This window comes from Bos taurus, chromosome 10 (assembly GCF_002263795.3).
Source record: "Bos taurus isolate L1 Dominette 01449 registration number 42190680 breed Hereford chromosome 10, ARS-UCD2.0, whole genome shotgun sequence".
In the NCBI taxonomy this organism is placed as follows: Eukaryota; Metazoa; Chordata; class Mammalia; order Artiodactyla; family Bovidae; genus Bos; species Bos taurus.
In genome coordinates, this window is record NC_037337.1 from 21,636,359 (window position 1) to 21,659,295 (window position 22,937).

The window sequence follows — 22,937 nt, forward strand, 5'->3', positions numbered from 1 at the left end:
AATAACTAATGGGTCAAAGAAAAAAAAAATCACAGAAGTTAGAAAATACTTTGAGATGAATGAAAACAAAAACACAATATACTAAACCTTGAAAGATTCAGTGAAAGCAGTGCTCAGAGTGAAACATAACTGTAATCATCTATATTAAAAAAGTAGATCTCAAGTCAACAATGAAACCTTCCACTTTAAGAAACAAGAAGAACTAAACCCAAAAGCAGAAGCAAAGAAAAAGATTAGAGCAGAAATAAAGGAAATAGAGAATAGAAAAATAATAGAGAAAAATCAAGACAACCAAAAGTTGGTTCTTTGAAATTATCAACAAAATTCACTAATCCTGGGGGGGTAATGGAGGGATAAATTAGGAGGCTGGGACTAACATATACACACTACTATGTATGCTGCTGCTGCTGCTAAGTCGCTTCATTCGTGTCTGACTCTGTGCGACCCCATAGACGGCAGCCCACCAGGCTTCCCTGTCCCTTGGATTCTCCAGGCAAGAATACTGGAGTGGGTTGCCATTTCCTTCTCCAATGCATGAAAGTAAAAAGTGAAAGTGAAGCTGCTCAGTCGTGTCCGACTCTTAGCGACCCCATGGACTGCAGCCTTCCAGGCTCCTCCATCCATGGATTTTCCTATGTATAGTTAGTTAAAATAGATTACCAACAAGGACCTACTGTATAGCACAGGGAACTATACTCATATTATACAATAACCTAAATGGAAAAGAATCTGAAATATATATACATATATCGCTGTGCTGTAAACCTCAAACTTACATGATATTATAAATCAACTATAGTTCAATAACAAATTTTTAAAACTCTTAGAGTTGTTTAAAACATTTGACTAATCTTTAGCCGGTTGTCCAAGAAAAAAAGATAGCCTTAAATAACTAAAATCAGGAATAAAAGAGAGTATTACTAACTTGACAGAAATAGGCTAAAACACCTACTCTTCAAAGGGGTGAGTACGAAAGAATCAGAGGAAGACTATTTGGTGAATTTCAAAAATGGCTATTTCAGGAAGAGATCTGTGAATTTAAAAATTGCCTCTTGGGAAAGAAAGGGAAATCCTCTCTGATAAGTATTCTCTATGGACTGACTAATGTCTTAAAAAACAGTAGTAAGAATACTAGTTCTAAGGGGAAAGAGACAAGAAATTAAGTTGGAGTTTGGCAGAGTATTTCTTCTCTGCAATATTTTTACGTCTGATCACATGGACCACAGCCTTGTCTAACTCAATGAAACTAAGCCACGCCATGTGGGACCACCCAAGACAGCCGGGTCATGGTGGAGAGGTCTGGCAGAATGTGGTCCACTGGAGAAGGGAATGGCAAACCACTTCAGTATTCTTGCCTTGAGAACCCCATGAACAGTATGAAAAGGCAAAAAGATAGGATACTGAAAGAGGAACTCCCCAGGTCAGTAGGTGCCCAATATGCTACTGGAGATCAGTGGAGAAATAACTCCAGAAAGAATGAAGGGATGGAGCCAAAGCAAAAAGAATACCCAGCTGTGGATGTGACTGGTGATAGAAGCAAGGTCCGATGCTGTAAACAGCAATATTGCATAGGAACCTGGAATGTCAAGTCCATGAATCAAGGCAAATTGGAAGTGGTCAAACAAGAGATGGCAAGATTGAATGTCGACATTCTAGGAATCAGCGAACTGAAATGGACTGGAATGGGTGAATTTAACTCAGATGACCATTATATCTACCACTGCGGGCAGGTATCCCTCAGAAGAAATGGAGTAGCCATCATGGTCAACAAAAGAGTCCGAAATGCAGTACTTGGATGCAATCTCAAAAATGACAGAATGATCTCTGTTCATTTCAAAAGCAAACCATTCAATATCACGGTAATCCAAGTCTATGCCCCAACCAGTAACACTGAAGAAGCTGAAGTTGAATGGTTCTATGAAGACCTACAAGACCTTTTACAACTAACACCCAAAAAAGATGTCCTTTTCATTATAAGGGACTGGAATGCAAAAGTAGGAAGTCAAGAAACACCAGGAGTAACATGCAAATTTAGCTTTGGAGTACAGAATGAAGCAGGGCAAAGGCTAATAGAGTTTTGCCAAGAGAACATACTGGTCATAGCAAACACTCTCTTCCAACAACACAGGAGAAGACTCTATACATGGACATCACCAGATGGCCAACACTGAAATCAGATTGATTATATTCTTTGTAGCCAAAGATAGAGAAGCTCTATACAGTCAGCAAAAACAAGACCGGGAGCTGACTGCAGCTCAGATTATGAACTCCTTATTGCCAAATTCAGACTTAAATTGAAGAAAGTAGGGAAAACCACTAGACCATTTAGGTATGACCTAAAACAAATCCCTTATGATTATACAGTGGAAGTGTGAAATAGATTTAAGGGACTAGATCTGATAGACAGAGTGCCTGATGAACTATGGACTGAGGTTCGTGACATTGTACAGGAGACAGGGATCAAGACCATCTCCAAGAAAAAGAAATGCAAAAAAGCAAAATGGCTGTCTGAGGAGGCCTTACAAATAGCTATAAAAAAAAGCAAAACCAAAGGAGAAAAGGAAAGATATACCCATTTGAATGCAGAGTTCCAGAGAATAGCAAGGAGAGATAAGAAAGCCTTCCTCAGCAATCAATGAAAATAGAGGGAAAGAATAGAATGGGAAAGACTAGAGATCTCTTCAAGAAAATTAGAGATACCAAGGGAACATTTCATGCAAAGATGGGCTCAATAAAGGACAGAAAAGGTATGGACCTAACAGAACCAGAAGATATTAAGAAGAGATGGCAAGAATACACAGAAGAACTATACAAAAAAGATCGTCACAACCCAGATAATCACGATGGTGTGATCACTTACCTAGAGCCAGATATCCTGGCTCTAGGTGAAGTCAAATGGGCCTTAGGAAGCATCACTATGAACAAAGGTAGTGGAGGTGATGGAATTCCAGTTGAGCTATTTCAAATCCAGGAAAATGATGCTGTGAAAGTGCTGCACTCAATATGTCAGCAAATTTGGAAATCTCAGCAGTGGCCACAGGACAGGAAAAGGTCAGTTTTCATTCCAATCCCAAAGAAAGGCAATGCCAAAGAATGCTCAAACTACCGCACAATTGCACTCATCTCACATGCTAGTAAAGTAATGCTCAAAATTCTCCAAGCCAGGCTTCAGCAATATGTGAACCGTGAACTTCCAGATGTTCAAGCTGGTTTTAGAAAAGGCAGTGGAACCAGAGATCAAATTGCCAACATCTGCTGGATTATCGAAACAGCAAGAGAGTTCCAGAAAAATATCTATTTCTGCTTTATTGACTATGCCAAAGCCTTTGACTGTGTGAATCACAATAAACTGTGGAAAATTCTGAAAGAGATGTGAATACCAGACCACCTGAACTGCCTCTTGAGAAACCTGTATGCAGGTTAGGAAGCAACAGTTAGAACTGGACATGGAACAGCAGACTGGTTCCAAATAGGAAAAGGAGTATGTCAAGGCTGTATATTGTCACCCTGCTTATTTAACTTCTATGCAGAGTACATCATGAGAAACGCTGGGCTGGAAGAAGCACAGGCTGGAATCAAGATTGCCGGGAGAAATATCAATAACCTCAGATATGCAGATGACACCACCCTTATGGCAGAAAGTGAAGAAGAACTAAAAAGCCTCTGGATGAAAGTGAAAGAGGAGAGTGAAAAAGTTGGCTTAAAGCTCAACATTCAGAAAACTAAGATCATGGTATCAGGTCCCGTCACTTCATGGCAAATAGATGGGTAAACAGTGAAAACAGTGGCTGAGTTTATTTTTGGGGCCTCACTGTAGATGGTGATTGCAGCTGTGAAATTAAAAGACACTTACTCCTTGGAAGGAAAGTTTTGACCAACCTATGACCAACCTAGACAGCATATTAAAAAGCAGAGACATAGTCTAGTCAAGGCTATTATTTTTCCAGTAGTCATGTATGGATGTGAGAGTTGGACTATAAAGAAAGCCGAGCACTGGCTGAGCGCCGAAGAATTGATGCTTTTGAACTGTGGTGTTGGAGAAGACTCTTGAGAGATCCTTGAGAGATCCAACCAGTCCATCGTAAGGAAGATCATTCCTGGGTGTTCATTGGAAGACTGATGTTGAAGCTGAAACTCCAATACTTCGGCCACCTGATATGAAGAGCTGACTCATTGGAAATGACCCCGATGTTGGGAAAGATTGAGGGCAGGAGGAGAAGGGGACGACAGAGGAGGAGATGGTTGGATGGTATCACCAACTCAATGGACATAGGTTTGGGGAGACTCCGGGAGTTGGTGATGGACAGGGAGATCTGGCGTGCTGCAGTTCATGGAGTCTCAAAGAGTCGGACATGACTGAGCAACTGAACTGAATTGAAGAAGCCAGATACTCTTCAGGCTAACGTAACTGACATCTAGTTAATCTTCTTTTAGCTCTAACTTCTACTGCCATCTTGTGGCAATTAAAAAAAACCCAAAGTCAATTACTCAAAAGTTCTATCTCCTGACCAGAGGGTTTCAAATACTTCCTATTACTCAAGTTTCAATTTTCTCCTTATCAGTTTGAGAACAGAAATATTATTCAAAAGTAGTGTCTGATACCTGGGATCACTGTATAGAGAAAAAGGAAGTAAAATGGCATTATATTATGCACAGAAAACCCAAAATCTGCTGGTAGTTTTACAGAATATGTTGGTTTCTGAAAACCTTTTTCTCCCCCTCTTACCAGTAAAAGAATCCCTCGGAGTGCTCCTTCCCTGAAGACCTCTGGCTCCCTGAGGGAAAAATAACAGGAAATAGATCCTGATTCTCTGGCTTCCATATTTCATGCTACATATACATTGAAGAATATGTTGTTCTCCCAGAGTGGGTAGTGCACAAGTCCAAGAAAGACCCACATTTTAATCCTTCCAAAATGAACATGATGGACACTGTTAATGTGGTCCACTATTTTCACCTCTATTCATTCCAAGCTATGAATCAGGTCTGCTTCTAATATCAGGTCTGCATTGCGAAAAGAGAGACAATTCATGCCAAAACCAATCGGTTTAATATTCTTGCTTTAATCTTGGCTTTCATTTAGCATTAGAAATCTCAGTCTGGAAAGACAATGTAAACATTACTTACTTGTCCCAAGTTACTAAAGCCAGCCATTCTATAAGGGGTAGACTCCACTGAGGAGGACCGACTGTATGAAGTGAAACAAAAACGAAAAGCAAATAAAGCTGGTATTAAGCCTTTATAAAGTCTCCTCAGTCCCTATCTCAGCCACATCTAGGCATTTCTTTCATCTTCCATCTTCTGCCAACAGTTTTAATGTTTCTGTGTAGCTTTCTACTCACCTGACCACTTGGCTACTATGCTGAGAAATGGGTCGTGGAGTAACTAAAAGGGAATAAAACAGAGGATGAAAAGTTGCCATTAATGGTGTGCCCTCTTTTGCATAGCCTGTCTGTTGCAAGTTAGTATCTGCGAGTTTGGCCTTTCCATATCATATATAATAGGAAAATCACACTATACTTTCTGAGAGGAAAGCATCTTCCTTATGGTTCATAGTTTATGAAAAAGGATATTTATTTATCTCACGCTTATATTTGGGCAAAACATGGTCTCTACCTGACTGAGATGGAGACGTGATGCCCACTGGTCGAGGTGTGTTTAACCTGCAAGGAAGAAAAAAAACAAAGGCAGTTCTAATCTCTGTAAGCAGAACTTAGTGCCTGCCACCTTAGAGGATCAATCACACCATTTATTTATAAAAATAATAGCCTCCTCCCTGAGCATGGTGGAAACAAGTTTTCCATATGGGTCTCCTTGGCTCTCCAATTCCCTAAATGAAATCTTCTCCACTTCTCTATTCCCCGTAATAGAAGTTCTGAAGTCCTTTCATCCTTCCCTTAGTGCTTTACCAGATACTCTCAACTTTACGTACATCTATCCACCCATTTACACATCCACCATTCCCTCACTCCCTCCATCCCCTCTTCCATCTATCTACAAGCATTTATTAGTGCTCATGTATCTTAGATCCTGAGGTTACAAAGATAACTAGAATGTGGTTTGTTTTTGAGAGGCTTAGTGGGAAGGCAATAAAAAAGCAACGTTAAATGTAATAATGGGTGTATTAGAAGTACAGAGTATGCTAGAACATTAGACTTTAGCTTCTGTGAATCAATGGCCATGCTTTTTTAATCCATCAATACAGAGCTGATACTAAAAATATTTAATGATTGGTAGGGTACAGACATTTATAATTAGAAAAATTGGTGATGTACACCCAGCACCTAACACGGTACATCACAAAGAATAGGCAATTAATGAATATTTATTGAATAAATGAATAATAGAACATCTAACTCTGCCTAATAGTCTTGACAGAGGAAATGACACAGGAGTTGAATTTTGAAGGATGAGTAGAATTTCATAAGATGACGGTCAAGGGTGAGCACTGCATTCAAGATTTTACATCAGTGCTTTTCAGTGAGTAACTCTTTCATGGTTAAGTGAAAGATAAATTCATAAACCATTTCCTCCACCTCAGAGCCCACATAAGAGTTAGAGCCAAGTGTCAAGAAAGGATAGATATTTTCAAAGAGGGAAGCTATGGCGCCTGATAAAACTGACCTGCTTCCTTGGTACCAACTTGGAGATTCCTGTAGGTGAAAAAAATGGGGGTGAAGGAAGCTTTAGCTCAAGAGTCCCCATCAATGGATCTTACTTGTCAGATAACTAAGCTGCAATGTCTTCTAGTTGTGGTTACTAAGATTTCCAATAGAAGAAAACAGCTGCAGTGTTTCCTTAGAAACACTTAGCTTTAGGGGAAGAAAATTTTAGTCTCTCTTCACAAAAACATATTGGGAATCCTGAAGACTGATATACATGGAGAAATATAGAGAATCTATGGAGAGAGAAAGGAAAATATAAGAGAAAGATCAAAAGGCATGCTATATAAACACAAAGAACACTCTTGGGAAGAGAGAAATGTCTAGGAAATAGAGTTTGATGGAGAAGAAGGGTCCTGAGTGCCTTGGGATTCTTGAAGAGAAATTTTAAGTTACAACAGATAACTCTTCTGTAAAAGAGCTTCCCCATGTGCCATGTCATGATTCATTGATGTTCGAGAATGGGTTACCACTGTGCTAAATTTTGTCCTCTCATCCCTTCAAGGTCTTCTGTGGCCTTGTCCATTTACTACAGTTATGTTTATTTTACAAACATTATCAATTAATACCTGCCATGGAAAACTATTCTATTCAGTCAGCTAGACAGATGGGCAATATAGAGGAGAAAATAATACTATGGAAAATCTATTTTATTCACCTTCATGATGGCTTGAAATTTCTTCAGTTCTCCATTCTCTTTCCTTAAGACTGACAGCTCTCTAGGCAAAAGATGGAAACGGTGAGCTTCAGCAGGTCAGTGGAATAAAAAAAATCCTGATTTTTATTTATCATCAAATCTAGTTAATGCTTCCAGAGAGATGTTTGCCACTATACAAGATAATTCTGACAGAGACCTAGTGATTCAGGTCAGCAATGGCAGGGTTTTGGTGGTGAGAAGAACCAGGTGGAGAAAATAAGCATCATTTGGTATGGTTTCAGAGGCTTTTATACAGAATTGCATCTCTTCTCCACATGCACCCCTGGCCTGAAGATGTCTGAACATTTCTGTCAGGGATTCCATCTTTTAGCTTAAGACTTCCAAAACACATCCTCCTACACGTAACATTTTAAATGCTATCTCCCATCATTATTACTGTGAAAAAGCCATGTCTGATTTCTCTGAAGAAGCAGTTTTTGACAGATGGAAGTAAAAGAGGAAAGCTATAAAGAGGGAAGAAAGAGAAAAAGAAAATGGAGACTGAGGGAACAAAATTCTGTACTGAACTTACCCAAGATAAACATAAACACACATGAAGCAATGTTCAGGCTTTGGAACCATAAGGATATACAGGCTCTAGCTTCCCTGGAAAGGGCTCTTGGGTGACCTGATTTGTCACTTACTTGTCCTGGTTGGTCAGTGTTTGCTGTGACTCCTGCATGGCTGCTTCTAACTCTGTAATTCTGTGCTTATAAAAGGCGATGAGGAGATCTGTTTGTTTCTTCTGGAAACTCCACACCTACTAGGGGAAAACAGGCCTTTGACATACAACCTCATAACTCCTTTCCCCTTACTTCCAGCAACAAACAGGAATTCTTCAATTCATACTCTATTACTGATTGTTTTCTTCTGGAGCATCTGACCTAATTCGAGGTTCCCCAAAACTAGGGAAAGCCAAAGCTTTATATTTCCAGAATAACACCTTCTTAATATCTTAATGAGAATACTGACACAGATCAGCCCTTTTAAAATATAACCATTCATCATGAGCAAGAAGCGTGACAACCAACAACAAAAAAAGTTTCCAAGTTTAGAATTGGTTCTGACCTTACTCGTTTACAATTAGTTTGGACTCAGCTTCCACATTCCTAGATACTGGAGAGCACTGGTAACCAATTTACTTTCCCTAAGATACATACAGATACTTCCAGGCTGTTTATACTGCTACAGTAGAGGGCAAAGAGACACAGACGGAGATGACTTTTCCTGAATATTATTTCTGGGCATGGGCAAATAATTTTATCTTTTGTTTTCATTCACCATTTGATGTACTGATGTGCCCATCATGGGATTACTGAATCAGATCAAAAGTTAATATTTAGAAAGCGTTTTAGCTTTGTCAGGCTGTACTTTTGAATACACAGCAGTATTTATGTCTCATCTGTTTCCTACCTATTCAAGCCATAAACCCTTTGTCTGAGGTCCTTCCTAGATCTGGTAGTTTTGGCCATAAACTTTTCATTCTTGTCTAATTTGCAAATTGCTTTTGCTACCCTACTAAAGAATTCTATTTCCGAATCTATACAGTCTCCAGACTCAATTTTTTACTCAAAAACAAACTAAACTAATTCTATATAGACAAGAACTCACTGTAGTCTATTTTTGAAATTGTTCTTATTTCCAATAAAAGTAAAAACATATTCAGTTTAGAAAATTTGAATAACGCAGAAGCAGAAAAAAAGGCACTCACTCCTGAGAGTCATCTAAAACGGCAAAGGATTAAGAAGAAATAGATACTACAGGTAGATATAATATATAGCCAAAAGCCAGTACCCCAAACATCCTAACCTACTCTTGGGATCAGTTTGTGATAAAATTGTTAGCATCAGGCTTGGGCCAAGAAAGCCCAAATCTTTCTCTAGATTGGTTACTCCTCCCCTAGTCCTGTGTGAAGGGGGAACAGACCCTCCCCTACTGTGGAATTCCAGGGGACAAGACTAGACTATTGGGGGAACCTTTTGCCTAGGGCTAAGTAGGCCTGCTTCACATACTTAACCAAAAAAACTAACACCCAAACCTCAGATCTGACCATTCCAAGAGGAAGAAAGATCACTCAGTAAACAACCATCAGCAAAAAAAATTAGAGGAGAAAACAAGTGATTTTTCCCAAAGCTAGAGTACAAATGTTTGATCTATTTCAAATATATCTACTAAAGGAGATTCTAAACTCAGTAATGAATCTCAGTATTTTACAAATCTCAAATGTGAGCAAATTCATTATTCTGTCTCATTCAAATCCTTCAGCCTCATAAAAAGGTTATAGATTCTTTAGGACAAGTTTTGCCTACTTGCTTTTAGTTGGGATAATTTTATTCATATAACAACAGAGCAGATAGTAACAAAAGTAGTTCTGTTGATAACATTAAACGTTGTATAATGCCAAGTGTTAAATATTGTTTATTTCCTTGGAACAATGCATGGAACTACCTACTTTAATACTCAGATTCCTTTCCTGTGTCTTCATATTAGGACTAGGTAAAGGCATCATCGTTTTCTCATGCTCTGGATTCCCACTCCTTTTAGAATTGATAACATGGGACATAATTTTTGTTTACTGTAGACTATTTTTTAAATTTCAGTTCTGAATTAGATCCAGTTAATGCCAAGAGGCTGGAAAAAGTAAGGAAGAAACCACTGAAAGATACTGAGAGAGTCACCATACAGAAGTAAAGGTGAGCTCATTGGTTTCTTAAGATAAGACATATGATCCAATGTGGGTGTACATATTATTGCCTTAATTGAAAATTGCCTTTTGTCTCATAAAATATATTTTGGAAATGAATAGTAGCTTGACCAGCTTTGTGTGTGTGTATGTGTGTGTGTGTGCCAAAGAACGGCTTTCCTAATTTTTACTTTTAAATGTCATTTTTTTTTTAGTTGAAGATTTATATACCCATGCAATTTTGATGCTTTGAATATTTGTAGAAGAGTTGCTAAGTTTAAAAAATTTACTTTAAAAGCATCAGTAGGGACTTCCCTGCTGGTCCAGTGGCTAAGACTTCACATTTCTAATGCAAGGGGCCCAGGTTCAATCCCCGGTGAGGGAACTAGATTTCATATGCCACAACTTAGAGTTTGCATGTCACAACGAAGATCAAAGATCCGAAGAGCCACAACTAAGACTGTTGCTGCTGCTGCTAAGTCGCTTCAGTCGTGTCCGACTCTGTGTGACCCCACAGACAGCAGCCCACCAGGCTCCGCCATCCCTGGGATTCTCCAGGCAAGAATACTGGAGTGGGTTGCCATTTCCTTCTCCAATGCAGGAAAATAAAAAGCGAAAGTGAAGTCACTCAGTCCTTAGCGACCCCATGGACTGCAGCCTACCAGGCTCCTCTGTCCATGTGATTTGCCAGGCAAGAGTACTGGCAAACCCACAGGAGTGGGTTGCCATTGCCTTCTCCTGGGCTCAGCCAAATAAATAAATTTAGCTCAGCTGGTAAACAATCCACCTGCAATGTGGGAGACCCTGGTTCGATTCCTGGGTCAGGAAAATCCACTGGAGAAGGGATAGGTTACTCACTCCAGTATTCTTGGGCTTCCCTGGTGACTCAGCTGGTAAAGAATCTGCCTGCAATGCAGGAGACCCGGGTTCAAACCCTGGGTTGGGAAGATCCCAGTATTCTGGCAAGGAGAATCCCATGGACTGTGTAGTCTATGGGTTGCAAAGAATCAAACACGACTAAGCGACTTTCACTTTCATATAAAAAAAATTGGTAAATTCACTATCTATCTTAGGTACTCAAAATGTATTAGTTTCCCTTATCCATCTTTGGTGAAATTGACTCCCTTTTTCCTTAATATCTACAGGTCTTAGGTGTTGTTGTTATTTTTTGGCCATGCCATGTGGCATGTTAGACCTTAGTTCCCCCTGCAGTATAAGCTCAGAATTTAACCAACAGACCACCAGGGAATTCCCATAAGTTTGAATTACATCTTAAGATAATCATATAGTTGAAAAATGTAAATTTATCCTTTCCAAGTATTCAGCTAAAAACAATGAGAAGACAGAATTAAAATATCAGCATCTTGCAACTCAGTGAACTAATGAATCAATGTAAAGTTCATCAATTTCTACCATCACACAAAATGAGAGACAGAAAATCATTACATACCTCTTGGTAGAACACAGCACTGCTGTAAGTAGTCTTGTCTCATCCCCTCCCCTCAACTTAAATGGTTCTGATTAAGCCTAAATAACTATTAACTTAGAGAAAATATAGAGCACAAACAAGCATATTAAATGACTCCAGGTAGATACAGTGTGCAAAATCCATGCTATGAACAGCCTTACAGCACAAAAGACCATTTTCTTCAACAATAGTAAAAAAGAAACAAGAGGAAACTTACAGTTTAAAATAACCTTAAGAGACAAAATAGTCAACTCAGTTATATAGAGTTTATTGAAACCAATTAAAAGTTTTAAAATAATTATGAGACACTGAGGTAAACTTCCAAACTCATTCTATGAGGCCACCATCACCCTAATACCAAAACCTGACAAAAATGCCACACAAAAAAAGAAAACTACAGGCCAATATCACTGATGAACATAGATGCAAAAATCCTTAACAAAATTCTAGCAAACAGAATCCAGCAACATATTAAAAAGATCATACATCATGACCAATTGGGCTTTATCCCAGGGATGCAAAGATTCTTCAAGATCCACAAATCAATCAATGTAATATACCACATTAACAAATTGAAATATGAAAACATATGATTATCTCAATAGATGCAGAGAAAGCCTTTGACAAAATTCAACATCCATTTATGATAAAAACCCTCCAGAAAGCAGGAATAGAAGGAACATACCTCAACATAATAAAAGCTATATATGACAAACCCACAGCAAACATTATCCTCAATGGTGAAAAATTGAAAGCATTTCCCCTAAAGTCAAAAACAAGACAAGGGTGCCCACTCTCATCACTACTATTCAACATAGTTTTGAAAGTTTTGGCCACAGCAATCAGAGCAGAAAAAGAAATAAAAGGAATCCAGATTGGAAAAGAAGAAGTAAAACTCTCACTGTTTGCAGATGACATGAGCCTCTACATAGAAAACCCTAAAGACTCCACCAGAAAATTACCAGAGCTAATCAATGAATATAGTAAAGTTGCAGGATATAAAATCAACACACAGAAATCCCTTGCATTCCTATACACTAACAATGAGAAAACAGAAAGAGAAATTAAGGAAACAATTCCATTCACCATTGCAACGAAAAGAATAAAATACTTAGGAATATATCTGCAAGCACTAAATGCTGGAGAGGGTGTGGAGAAAAGGGAACCCTCTTACACTGTTGGTGGGAATGCAAACTAGTATAGCCACTATGGAGAACAGTGTGGAGATTCCTTAAAAAACTGGAAATAGAACTGCCATATGACCCAGCAATCCTACTGCTGGGCATACACACCAAGGAAACCAGAATTGAAAGAGACATGTGTACCCCAATGTTCACTGCAGCACCGTTTATAATAGCCAGGACATGGAAGCAACCTAGATGTCCATCAGCAGATGGATAAGAATGGATAAGAAAGCTGTGGTACATATACACAATGGAGTATTACTCAGCCATTAAAAAGAATACATTTGAATCAGTTCTAATGAGGTGGATGAAACTGGAGCCTATTATACAGAGTGAAGTAAGCCAGAAAGAAAAACACCAATACAGTATACTAACACATATATATGGAATTTATAAAGATGGTAATGATAACCCTATATGCGAGACAGCAAAAGAGACACAGATGTAAAGAACAGTCTTTTGGACTCTGTAGGAGAGGGCAAGGGTGGGATGATTTGGGAGAATGGCATTGAAACATGTATATTATCATATGTGAAACAAATTGCCAGTCCAGGTTTGATGCATGATACAGGATGCTCAGGGCTGGTGCACTGGGATGACCCAGAGGGATGGGATGGGTAGGGAGGTGGGAGGGGGGTTCAGGATGGGGAACACATGTATACCCATGGCAGATTCATGTCAATACATGGCAAAACCAATACAATATTGTAAAGTAAAAAATGAATAGATAAATAAAACTGAAAAAAAAAATAATTATGAGACACTGAGGAAACTGAATATTAACTGACTAATGCGATGGCACCCCACTCCAGTACTCTTGCCTGGAAAATCCCACAGATGGGGGCGCCTGGTTGGCTGTGGTCCATGGCGTTGCGAAGAGTCGGACACAACTGAGCGATTTCACTTTGACTTTTCACTTTCATGCATTGGAGAAGGAAATGGCAACCCACTCCAGTGTTCTCGCCTGGAGAATCCCAGGGATGGAGGAGCCTGGTGGGGGGCCGTCTATGGGGTCACATAGAGTCGGAAACGACTGAAGTGACTTAGCAGTAGCAGTAATGGATAATATTAGGGAATTATTTTATCATGACGTGGTTATATTTAAGAAAAGAGTACCTATCTTTTAGAGACAGGCTCTGAAATATTTACAAATTGAAATGATATGATATCTGACTGGCTTCAAAATAATCTAGATGGGGTGGCAGGAGATGGGATTGTCCAGAAAAAGGAAGATTGGCCATGAGCTAGGAATTGGTGAAGCAGGGTGATGGATATAAGGAATAGGAAATACTAAGAGGGATAGTATGAACTCTTGTACTTTTGTAGCTCTTCACCATATTGTACAAGAGACATTCAGAAGTATGAATCAATAACTAAAACAAAAAGTGATATGAAAAACAGAAGAAGCATGTATAAAGTATAGAAATAATAATTAAGAGGTGACTTTAGTGTGGAAGTCAAGTGTTCCAGGCACAGAGATACAAAACTGTTATACACTACATGGTGTATAAAAGAACTAAACCTACCCTATAGGTTAGGTAATAAATAACCTACATAAGAACTTATGTGGTACATAAAATGTGAAGTGGTAGCTGTGGATGACATTGGAGAGAGAAGATCTGGAGGAACCCCATCTTAAGGGAACTAGGTGTCACTCTGAAGGGTCGGAAGGAAACAGGTGATAGGACATCAAAGGGTTTTGAAAAGGCAGTTAAATGTTCAGATTTGTAACTGCAAGAGTAATTATGATGCTCAAAGAGATTTTTTTTTTCTAAATGCTTCTGTATCAAAAGCAGGGGACTTCCCTGGTGGTCAAGTGGTTAAGACTCCATGCTTCCACTTCAAGGGGCATGAGTTCCATCCCTGGTTGATGAACTAAGATTCCACATGCTGTGCAGTGCAGTCAGAAAGTTAAGTTTTGGTTTGAACAAAACAATAGTATTTGCTCTGTAATCAAAGCAATATTATCTCTTACATTGGGGCCTAAGTTCCTCAACCTGCTCAGTAGTGACAAAGAACTCAACTATACTGTTTCAGAAGTCTTATATGGTGACAGATAAACTCTTTCTTTTCAGGTAAAATAATCTTTGACTAAACAAAACCTTTCTTCAAAGGCATCATTGATTATCTCAGTTGTTCAATGTTTAAATTCAAGTGAAGGATGGGAAACTGGTCTGGTCTATTGATGAGATCGGGGCTTGACTTGATTTTATTCAAACGACTTGTATGGTAGTTATTTATGTACATTAGCAAAACATATGACTTCAAAGTCAGGCAACTATCGATCAGATCTTTTTTGTATAGTTCTTCTGTGTATTGTTGCCACCTCTTTTTAACATCTGTTTCTGTTAGGTCCATACCATTTCTGTCCTTTATTGTGCCCATCTTTGCATGAAATGTTCCCTTGGTATCTCTAGTTTTCTTGAAGAGATCTCTAGTCTTTCCTGTTCTATTGTTTTTCTCTATTTCTTTGCATTGATCACTGAGGAAGGCTTTCTTACCTTTCCTTGCTATTCTTTGGAACTGTGCATTCAAATAGGTATATCTTTCCTTTTCTCCTTTGCCTTTTGCTAGAATATGGTCCTGCCATTTGTTTACAGACTGCCTATGGCTGCTTCTATGCTATAACAGCAGAGTTGAGTAGCTGCAACAGAGACTGCATGGCTTGCAAAGCCTAAATATTTACTGACCTTTCAAGAAATATTTGTCTATCCCAACACTAAACTAATAAAAGTCTTTTTCTGTATTTTCATTTATGCCTCTTGCTCTGAATTTGTCTTTCTTTGTGAATTTACATCTTTCCCTCTTCTCTCAGTATCTTCTCTCTCTTTATTTCCTATTTTACTGATACCCCATCTTATCTGTTCTGCCTATTTGAATTTACTTAATGGATATTTATTTTATTTCTTTTTTTAAAATAATTTTTATTTGACTGTGCTCAGTCTTCCTTGTTGCACGGGCTTTTCTCTAGTTGCAAAGAGCAGACTTCAGTAGTTGCGGCTCAGTAGTTGTGGTTCCCAGGCTCTAGAATAAAGGCTCAATGGTGGCGGCGCACGGGCTTAGCTGCTCCTCAGCGTGTGGGATCTTCGTGGACCAGGGATTGAACCCAAGTCTCCTTCATTGGCAGGCAGATTCTTTACCACTGAGCCACCAGGGAAGCCCTATTATATTTCTTAATTTTAAAGTGGAAAGGGCCCAACAAAATGGAAGAAAATGTTTGCAAATCATGTATCTGGATAAGGACTTGTACCTAGAATATATAAAGAACCCTTATAACTAATAATAAAAAGATAATCTTTTAAAAAAATGGGCAAGGGCAAAGTATCTGAATAGACATCACTTTAAAGATGACAAATAAATAGCCCATAAGTACACAAGAAGATGCTCAACATCAGTTCAGTCAGTCAGTTCAGTTGCTCAGTCGTGTCCAACTCTTTGCGACCCCATGAATTGCAGAACGCCAGGCCTCCCTGTCCATCACCAACTCCCGGAATTCACCTAAACTCATGTGCATTGAGTCGGTGATGCCATCCAGCCATCTCATCCTCTGTCGTCCCCTTCTCCTCCTGCCCCCAATCCCTCCCAGCATCAGGGTCTTTTCCAATGAGTCAACTCTTTGCATGAGGTGGCCAAAGTATTGGAGTTTCAGCCTCAGCATCAGTCCTTCCAATGAACACTCAGGACTGGTCTCCTTTAGGATGGACTGGTTGGATCTCCTTGCAGTCCAAGGGACTCTCAAGAGTCTTCTCCAGCACCACAGTTCAAAAGCATCAATTCTAAATGTAAATCAAAACCACACCATGATACAAGTTCATACCATTAGGATGATTATAATAAAAAAAGACAGATAAAACAAATGTTGATTAGAATTTGGAGAAATCAAAATCCTTACACACTGCTGGTAAAAATGTAAAATAGGCAAGCACTTGGGAAAACAGTCTGGCAGTTTCAAAAGTTAAACACAGAACTACCATCTGACCCAGTGATTTAATTCCTATGTATACATCCAAGAGATATGAATATATATGTCCACACAGAAACTTGTATACATGTGTTCATAGTGGCATTATTCATAATAATCAAAAGGTGGAAACAAATTAAATGTCCCTCAACTGACGAATGAATACATGAAATGTATATCCATCTATAGTATTACTTGGTCATGGAAAGGAATGAAATACTAATGAAGTTCTAATATTTTTACATGAATGAACCTTGAACACATTATGCTACGAGAAAGCAGAGCAGAATTCAGACAATAACAAATATATTATAAAATGTTAGAGATAAGATTTCCAATGAAAAATAAAGCAGGATAAGTAAACTTGGGGCTGCTATTTGAGATAAGTCAGTAAAAGTCTGACTGAGGAAAGAAAATGTGAGCAAAAGACAATCTAGACATTACTTGGATCAGTTATTCAACTTCACAGATTAGGAAAACACATTTTCAGACCTTGCTGACTTTACCAAACTGGCACTTCACTAAAGTGATGATTAACTGACCCTTTCCATGTATTTTATCTTGATTACTTGACCATGTGTAATTGGTCCCATGATTAGGTAGGTTAGAACTCAGACTACATATAATTTCTCTACTGATCATTAACTAATCCTTGGTTTAGTTATTAACCAAAGCTCTGCTCTTTCTCTTGCCCATGTGACCTTGTTTACATTTCTGCTTGAGTCTCAGCTGGATTTTATCTCCTCATAATGTTAAATAGTATCTCAAATATGATGGTTCACCCAAGCAGCTAAAAACAGGATGCCGTGAAAGCCTCATTTCCCTTCCTCCATCTCCAGAGTCAGGACTGATGACATCAAAGGGGAGACATCAAAGAAAAATGAAATCTACTCTCTTCAGCCAAACATGACAAAGGACCATCTTCATGTTTAATAAAAGAATAACTCTCAAAATAATGAGAAGAATAGAGAAGAAAAACAGTGATAAAATCTCAAGAAACATGCCCAGATAAGAATCCTATGAGGCCATGAAATGATCTTGGTGGAGAACTAAAGAATGAAAGTGAAAAACCGAAATTTTTACAATTTGGGAACTCTCTCAAATCTGTCCTGTCTCCTCTTCACCTCCTTCCACAACTCGATTGCTCCTGACTGAGTCAATAGCATGACAACATATCATGCATCAGGAAAAGAAAAATATCTTCTAAAGTTCAGACAACTAATTATAAATACTAAATTAAGAATTAAATATATAAGCATTACTAAGAAAGGTTATTGAAAAATAAGAATAGAGAACAAGAAATCCCTTCTTGAACTTAGGTCTATAAGCAAAACTTTGAAAGCCAGGCTGCTAAGTCCTCTACAGGGTCAGACCTATATATTCAAAGAAATTTTTAGAAGATTTACTAAATCTGCACAGAAGGATAATGAAGCTGCCTAGAGGCATCTTTACCCTCAAAAATAACTTAATAGAACTAGGAACTACAAGATTCAGCTACATAGTGTTTTTTACAGCCTATCACAGATTCTGGGTCAGTAAAAAGTTAATTGTTGAGATTTGTATTATCAGGGAAGAAAGCAAATAGGGCAGCCAATTTCTCCCCACTGTATACAAATGTATGAATGCAGTTTAAAGAGAACCTTTGGAAAAGAAATAAGATGCAATTATAACTTGCCTGGAAAATCAGAATGTCTTCACTGTTATTTCTCATACCTGAGAGATGTGACTAAAGTACTGCAAAGCTGTCTCCACAGGGTTTCTGAAGTACATCTTCTCCTGAGGTTTCAGCTATCAAGAGAATAAGACACATCACAATGGAATGAAATAAAATACTGGCAAATATGGTTAAAGATGTACCACCCTTTCTAAAGCACCAGATAGAATTTCACTGTGCTAGGTAAGAGTGTGATCACTACTGAACCAGGAGATGTAGACTGTATGTCTTAATCCTCCTTACCTCACACTTCTGTGGCAGTAGCCACAAATCCACAAATAATTCTTCTATCTCTTGTTTACCTCCTTTTCCACCTCAATTGTTATCTATGCATTTTGTTTCTTTTTTGGGGGCTGCATGGTGTAGCTTGGTGATCTTAGTTTCCTGACCAAGGATTGAACCCAGGTCTGCAGTGAAAGAACTGAGTCCTAACCACTGAACCGACAGGAAATTCCCCCCAACTTTCAGTTCATAGTCACTGTATTCTTTGTATACTTCCTATACACCAGGAAACAGGATAAGATTGTGACAGAGAAGGAAAAACTTACATTATCAGAAAGAGCCAGATACTTGCAGGCAGTTCCACAAACAGCACATTTTTCTAGGGAGGAAAGGGAAAAAAATGTTTGGTTCTCACGGGCATGAAGTAAGATTCTCCCAAAGTATGTGGCAACAGTCAAGCTGGCTAGCTAAAGAAAAGAGGTTCTTACTGAATTCAGAATGTCATTGTGCTAAAAAAGGACCTCAACTTGAGCACCATGCCAGAAATCAGCGTTTCCAAACTTGTATGTTGATAAGAAGTAAGGCTTTCACTCTGTACCTCTACCCATTCCTTTTAAATAAATTCCCAATTTTCTTCTACAAATAAGGGACAGTTGCCTCCCAGCAGTCATTGAGGGGTATACATTTACTGTACTCTTGCCTGGAAAATCGCATGGATGGAGGAGCCTGGTAGGTTGCAGTCCATGGGGTCACGAAGAGTGGAACACGACTGAACGACTTCACTTTCCCTTTTCACTTTCATGCATTGGAGAAGGAAATGGCGATCCACTCTAGTGTTCTTGCCTGGAGAATCCCAGGGACGACGGGGCCTGGTGGGCTGCCGTCTATGGGGTCGCACAGAGTCGGACACGACTGAAGTGACTTAGCAGCAGCAGAAAGAGTACCAATGATCTCAACTTTAAGTTATTATTTTTTTATTCCATCTCCCTGACAGTAGGCACACACCGGGTACCTGAAGAAATTCTCCAATTATTCCTGCCCTGTTTGCACTTTGCTAGTATTCCTGGATATCATTTTGGAGCTCTCCTACCCTCATTGTCTAATTGACTCAACATGAAAGATTTGAGAATTAAAATTCCTAATTTTCCTTTGAAGTTGAATTTTTAGTAGTGGTGCTGGTTATTGATTAAGATAAATGCCATGTCAGGAGAAAACATCATATGACATGTGCTTCACTGAGACAAACTGCTCCAAAGTGAGCTGCTGTTAGCATAGTAATAGCTTTGTCACATTAGCAGAGAACTTAAAAGGGTCATGAGATTCACACCTCAAAAAAGCTTCTCCAGAGGTGAGCTAACCTGACTCTTTTTCCTTGGGGATAAAGTTTTCCGGGTCTTCCTCCTGTATTATTGCCAAAATCAGCTAGCACATCCAAACCATTCTTCTATTTAAGAAAAAGACAAAACAAAGAAACTGCCACAGGTCTCCATCACCTGCAGGATAAAGTTCAGGTTCTTTAGCCTGGTAGATAGAGCCTTCCATCATCTGGCCACTGCCTACCTCTCTAGCCTCATCTCTCACATTTCTCATCTTATTCTTTTATGTTCTACCAATCCCAACCATGTGTACTTCCCTGTACTAAGTTTTATGATGCTATATTCCTTTATACATGATGTTCTTTTAAACTAGAATTATCTTCCCTGCCTAATTCGCTTGGCAGACTCCAATTTATTACTCAAAACTTTACCAAAGTGGCACTTCTTCCATGAAATTTTCCCTGATCAAAGCATCCTAAGTCCCTCTTCTGGACCTACATACCCAGAATACATACATACCTTGTAAGTATTTTAGCACTTAAATAAAAAAAAAAGACATATCTTAAAGTCCCACTTCTAAGATTTAACAGTTACAAGAACTTGGTCAAATCACCTCTTTGAATCAGCTCCCTACTTGTAAAGTGGGTCTATTAATAATTACCTCCTGGGGTTGTGTTAAGGATATATAAAATTAGTTCAGTTCAGTTCAGTCACTCAGTCGTGTCCGACTCTTTGCTACCCCATGAACTGCAGCACGCCAGGCCTCCCTGCCATCACCAACTCCTGGAGTTCACCCAAACTCACGTCCATCGAGTCGGTGATGCCATCCAGCCATCTCATCCTCTGTTGCCCCCTTCTCCTCCTGCCCCCAATCCCTCCCAGCATCAGAGTCTTTTCCAATGAGTCAACTCTTCGCATGAGGTGGCCAAAGTACTGGAGTTTCAGCTTTAGCATCATTCCTTCCAAAGAAATCCCAGGGCTGATCTTCAGAATGGACTAGTTGGATCTCCTTGCAGTCCAAGGGACTCTCAAGAGTCTTCTCCAACACCACAGTTCAAAAGCATCAGTTCTTCGGTGCTCAGCCTTCTTCACAGTCCAACTCTCATCCATACATGACCACTGGAAAAACCATAGCCTTGACTAGATGGACCTTTGTTGGCAAAGTAATGTCTCTGCTTTTGAATATGCTGTCTAGGTTGGTCATAACTTTCCTTCTAACAAAATCAGGACACGTGAAAACCACAAAGGTATTACTCACCACTATCATCATCGTCAATATTTCTAAATAAATTAACTTGACAGACTATACCACTTTCCATTAGAAATGGCTCTTGTTATCAACCGATTTCCCAATTTCTAGTCATCATTTTTGTTTTTCTCTCTTTTCTCTAGTCAGTCTGATAATTTTGTGGCTTTCCCTGCTACAGGCTTCAGAACATGGACAAGCACCTTTTGATGTTCAAATAATAGATATTCCATTTGCTAAATCATTCTTTGTTAATGGATTCCTCCAATTTTCATAATCAACAGTTTCCTATTATACTCACAGCACATTTGACCTCCTAAGTGATATTTATTCCAAGTTACACAGAGAAATGGCTAATCATTATTTCTAAGTTTAAAACATTTTTGCCTGAATCTGCAAACAGTTAAGTCACTCACCCAGAATCACACATTTTTTACAGAAAATATGGCCACAGTTGGTGACAAAGAAATGGGCCCCATCTTTTCGGAAACATCGGTTGCAGTGAAACCAATCCATTCTGCAGCAAAGAGAGAGAACAACTCTGGGCATAACATAATTATATTTACTATAACATAATTATAGCTGTTCCAAAATCTACTTAATGCTTGCTCAGCTTCTGCTAACTTATTGGAATATGGGCATATTTTTGTGGAGTATTTCAACTGGTTGTAAGATATATCTCTAAAGTGTAAAAAAGCAGACTGCAGAGTATGCAATGCCATTTTCTAAAAAGTATACATATTCAGAAAAGTAACAGGACAGTGATGATTTTTTTTTTGAATGGTGAGATTATGGATATTTGTTGTATGTATATGCTGTCTTTACACCGTTTTGTTTTCTAAGTTTTCTGTATTAATTCAGGTATTAATCTGTAATTAGAAAAAACAATCTTTAAAAAAAAGAACCATCTTCTTATTTCCTAATAGTTTCCTGTGATACAGCAAGATGGAGCAAGGAGGAGGTAGTGGACAAAATATAGAAGATCACATATTAACCACTTGGGACACATTTTATCTATGAGAAAGATGGTTTTTGAATGACGTCTCAGATTGTTTACATTTTCTTCTACTCCACAGAACCTCAGAATCATAGATCTAAAAGTGATCTTAAAAATCATTTAACGTTTTGTCCAATCCCATCCTTTTTTAAAAGATGCATTTGAAAAAATAAAAATAAAAGATGCATTTGATATTCATTGAACAGCAAGATTTGAAATGAAGAAACTGACATTAAAAATACAGAACTGATACAGATCTGTCATTAGTTCATATATTTAATGAATTTATGTTTAATTTCATGAATATTCTACAAGAATGAAACAGGTTTGATTTTAATTTAAAATTAAATTGGGGGAAAAAAACAAAACAGAGGGTAAATTTTCTTCCCCACTTATGTTTTTTCTTTAAAAACGTTATAAAGTCGTTTATGGAGACATGTGCTCAAAGGATGTTGGCTAGTTTGCGCCACACTTTAACATTTTTGTCACACAAGGGCAAGATTCAGGACAAAAACACTGAATAAATATTTCAATAGGGCTTCCCAGATGGCGCTAGTGGTAAAGAACCCGACTGCCAATGCAGGATCTGTAAAGAGACACCGGTTCGATCCCTGGGTGGGGGAGATCCTCTGGAGAAGGGCACGACAAACAACTCCAGTATGCTTGCCTGGAGAATCCCTTGGACAGAGAAGCCTGGCGAGCTACAGTCCATCCGGTCAGAGTCAGACACGACTGGAGCGACTAAGCATGCAAACGTTTCAACGCAAAGACATTACACAGAGGCACG

The 22,937-nt window shown here is 38.7% G+C and overlaps 1 protein-coding gene across 1 annotated transcript in view; it reads right to left on the bottom strand.

The window, feature by feature from the left end:
- Positions 1-22,937, bottom strand: part of RNF212B (ring finger protein 212B) — a 30,722-nt gene that overhangs the window by 7,325 nt on the left and 460 nt on the right. The window contains exons 2-11 of the mRNA XM_005211442.5: positions 21,570-21,670; positions 18,918-18,970; positions 18,369-18,443; positions 8,004-8,119; positions 7,321-7,381; positions 6,625-6,653; positions 5,617-5,663; positions 5,343-5,385; positions 5,128-5,188; positions 4,727-4,775 (exon numbers count right to left, since the gene is read on the bottom strand). Of these exons, the coding sequence (XP_005211499.1) occupies positions 4,727-4,775; positions 5,128-5,188; positions 5,343-5,385; positions 5,617-5,663; positions 6,625-6,653; positions 7,321-7,381; positions 8,004-8,119; positions 18,369-18,443; positions 18,918-18,970; positions 21,570-21,669 (634 nt within the window). The 5' untranslated portion in view covers position 21,670. The remainder of the gene's footprint in view (positions 1-4,726; positions 4,776-5,127; positions 5,189-5,342; positions 5,386-5,616; positions 5,664-6,624; positions 6,654-7,320; positions 7,382-8,003; positions 8,120-18,368; positions 18,444-18,917; positions 18,971-21,569; positions 21,671-22,937) is intronic.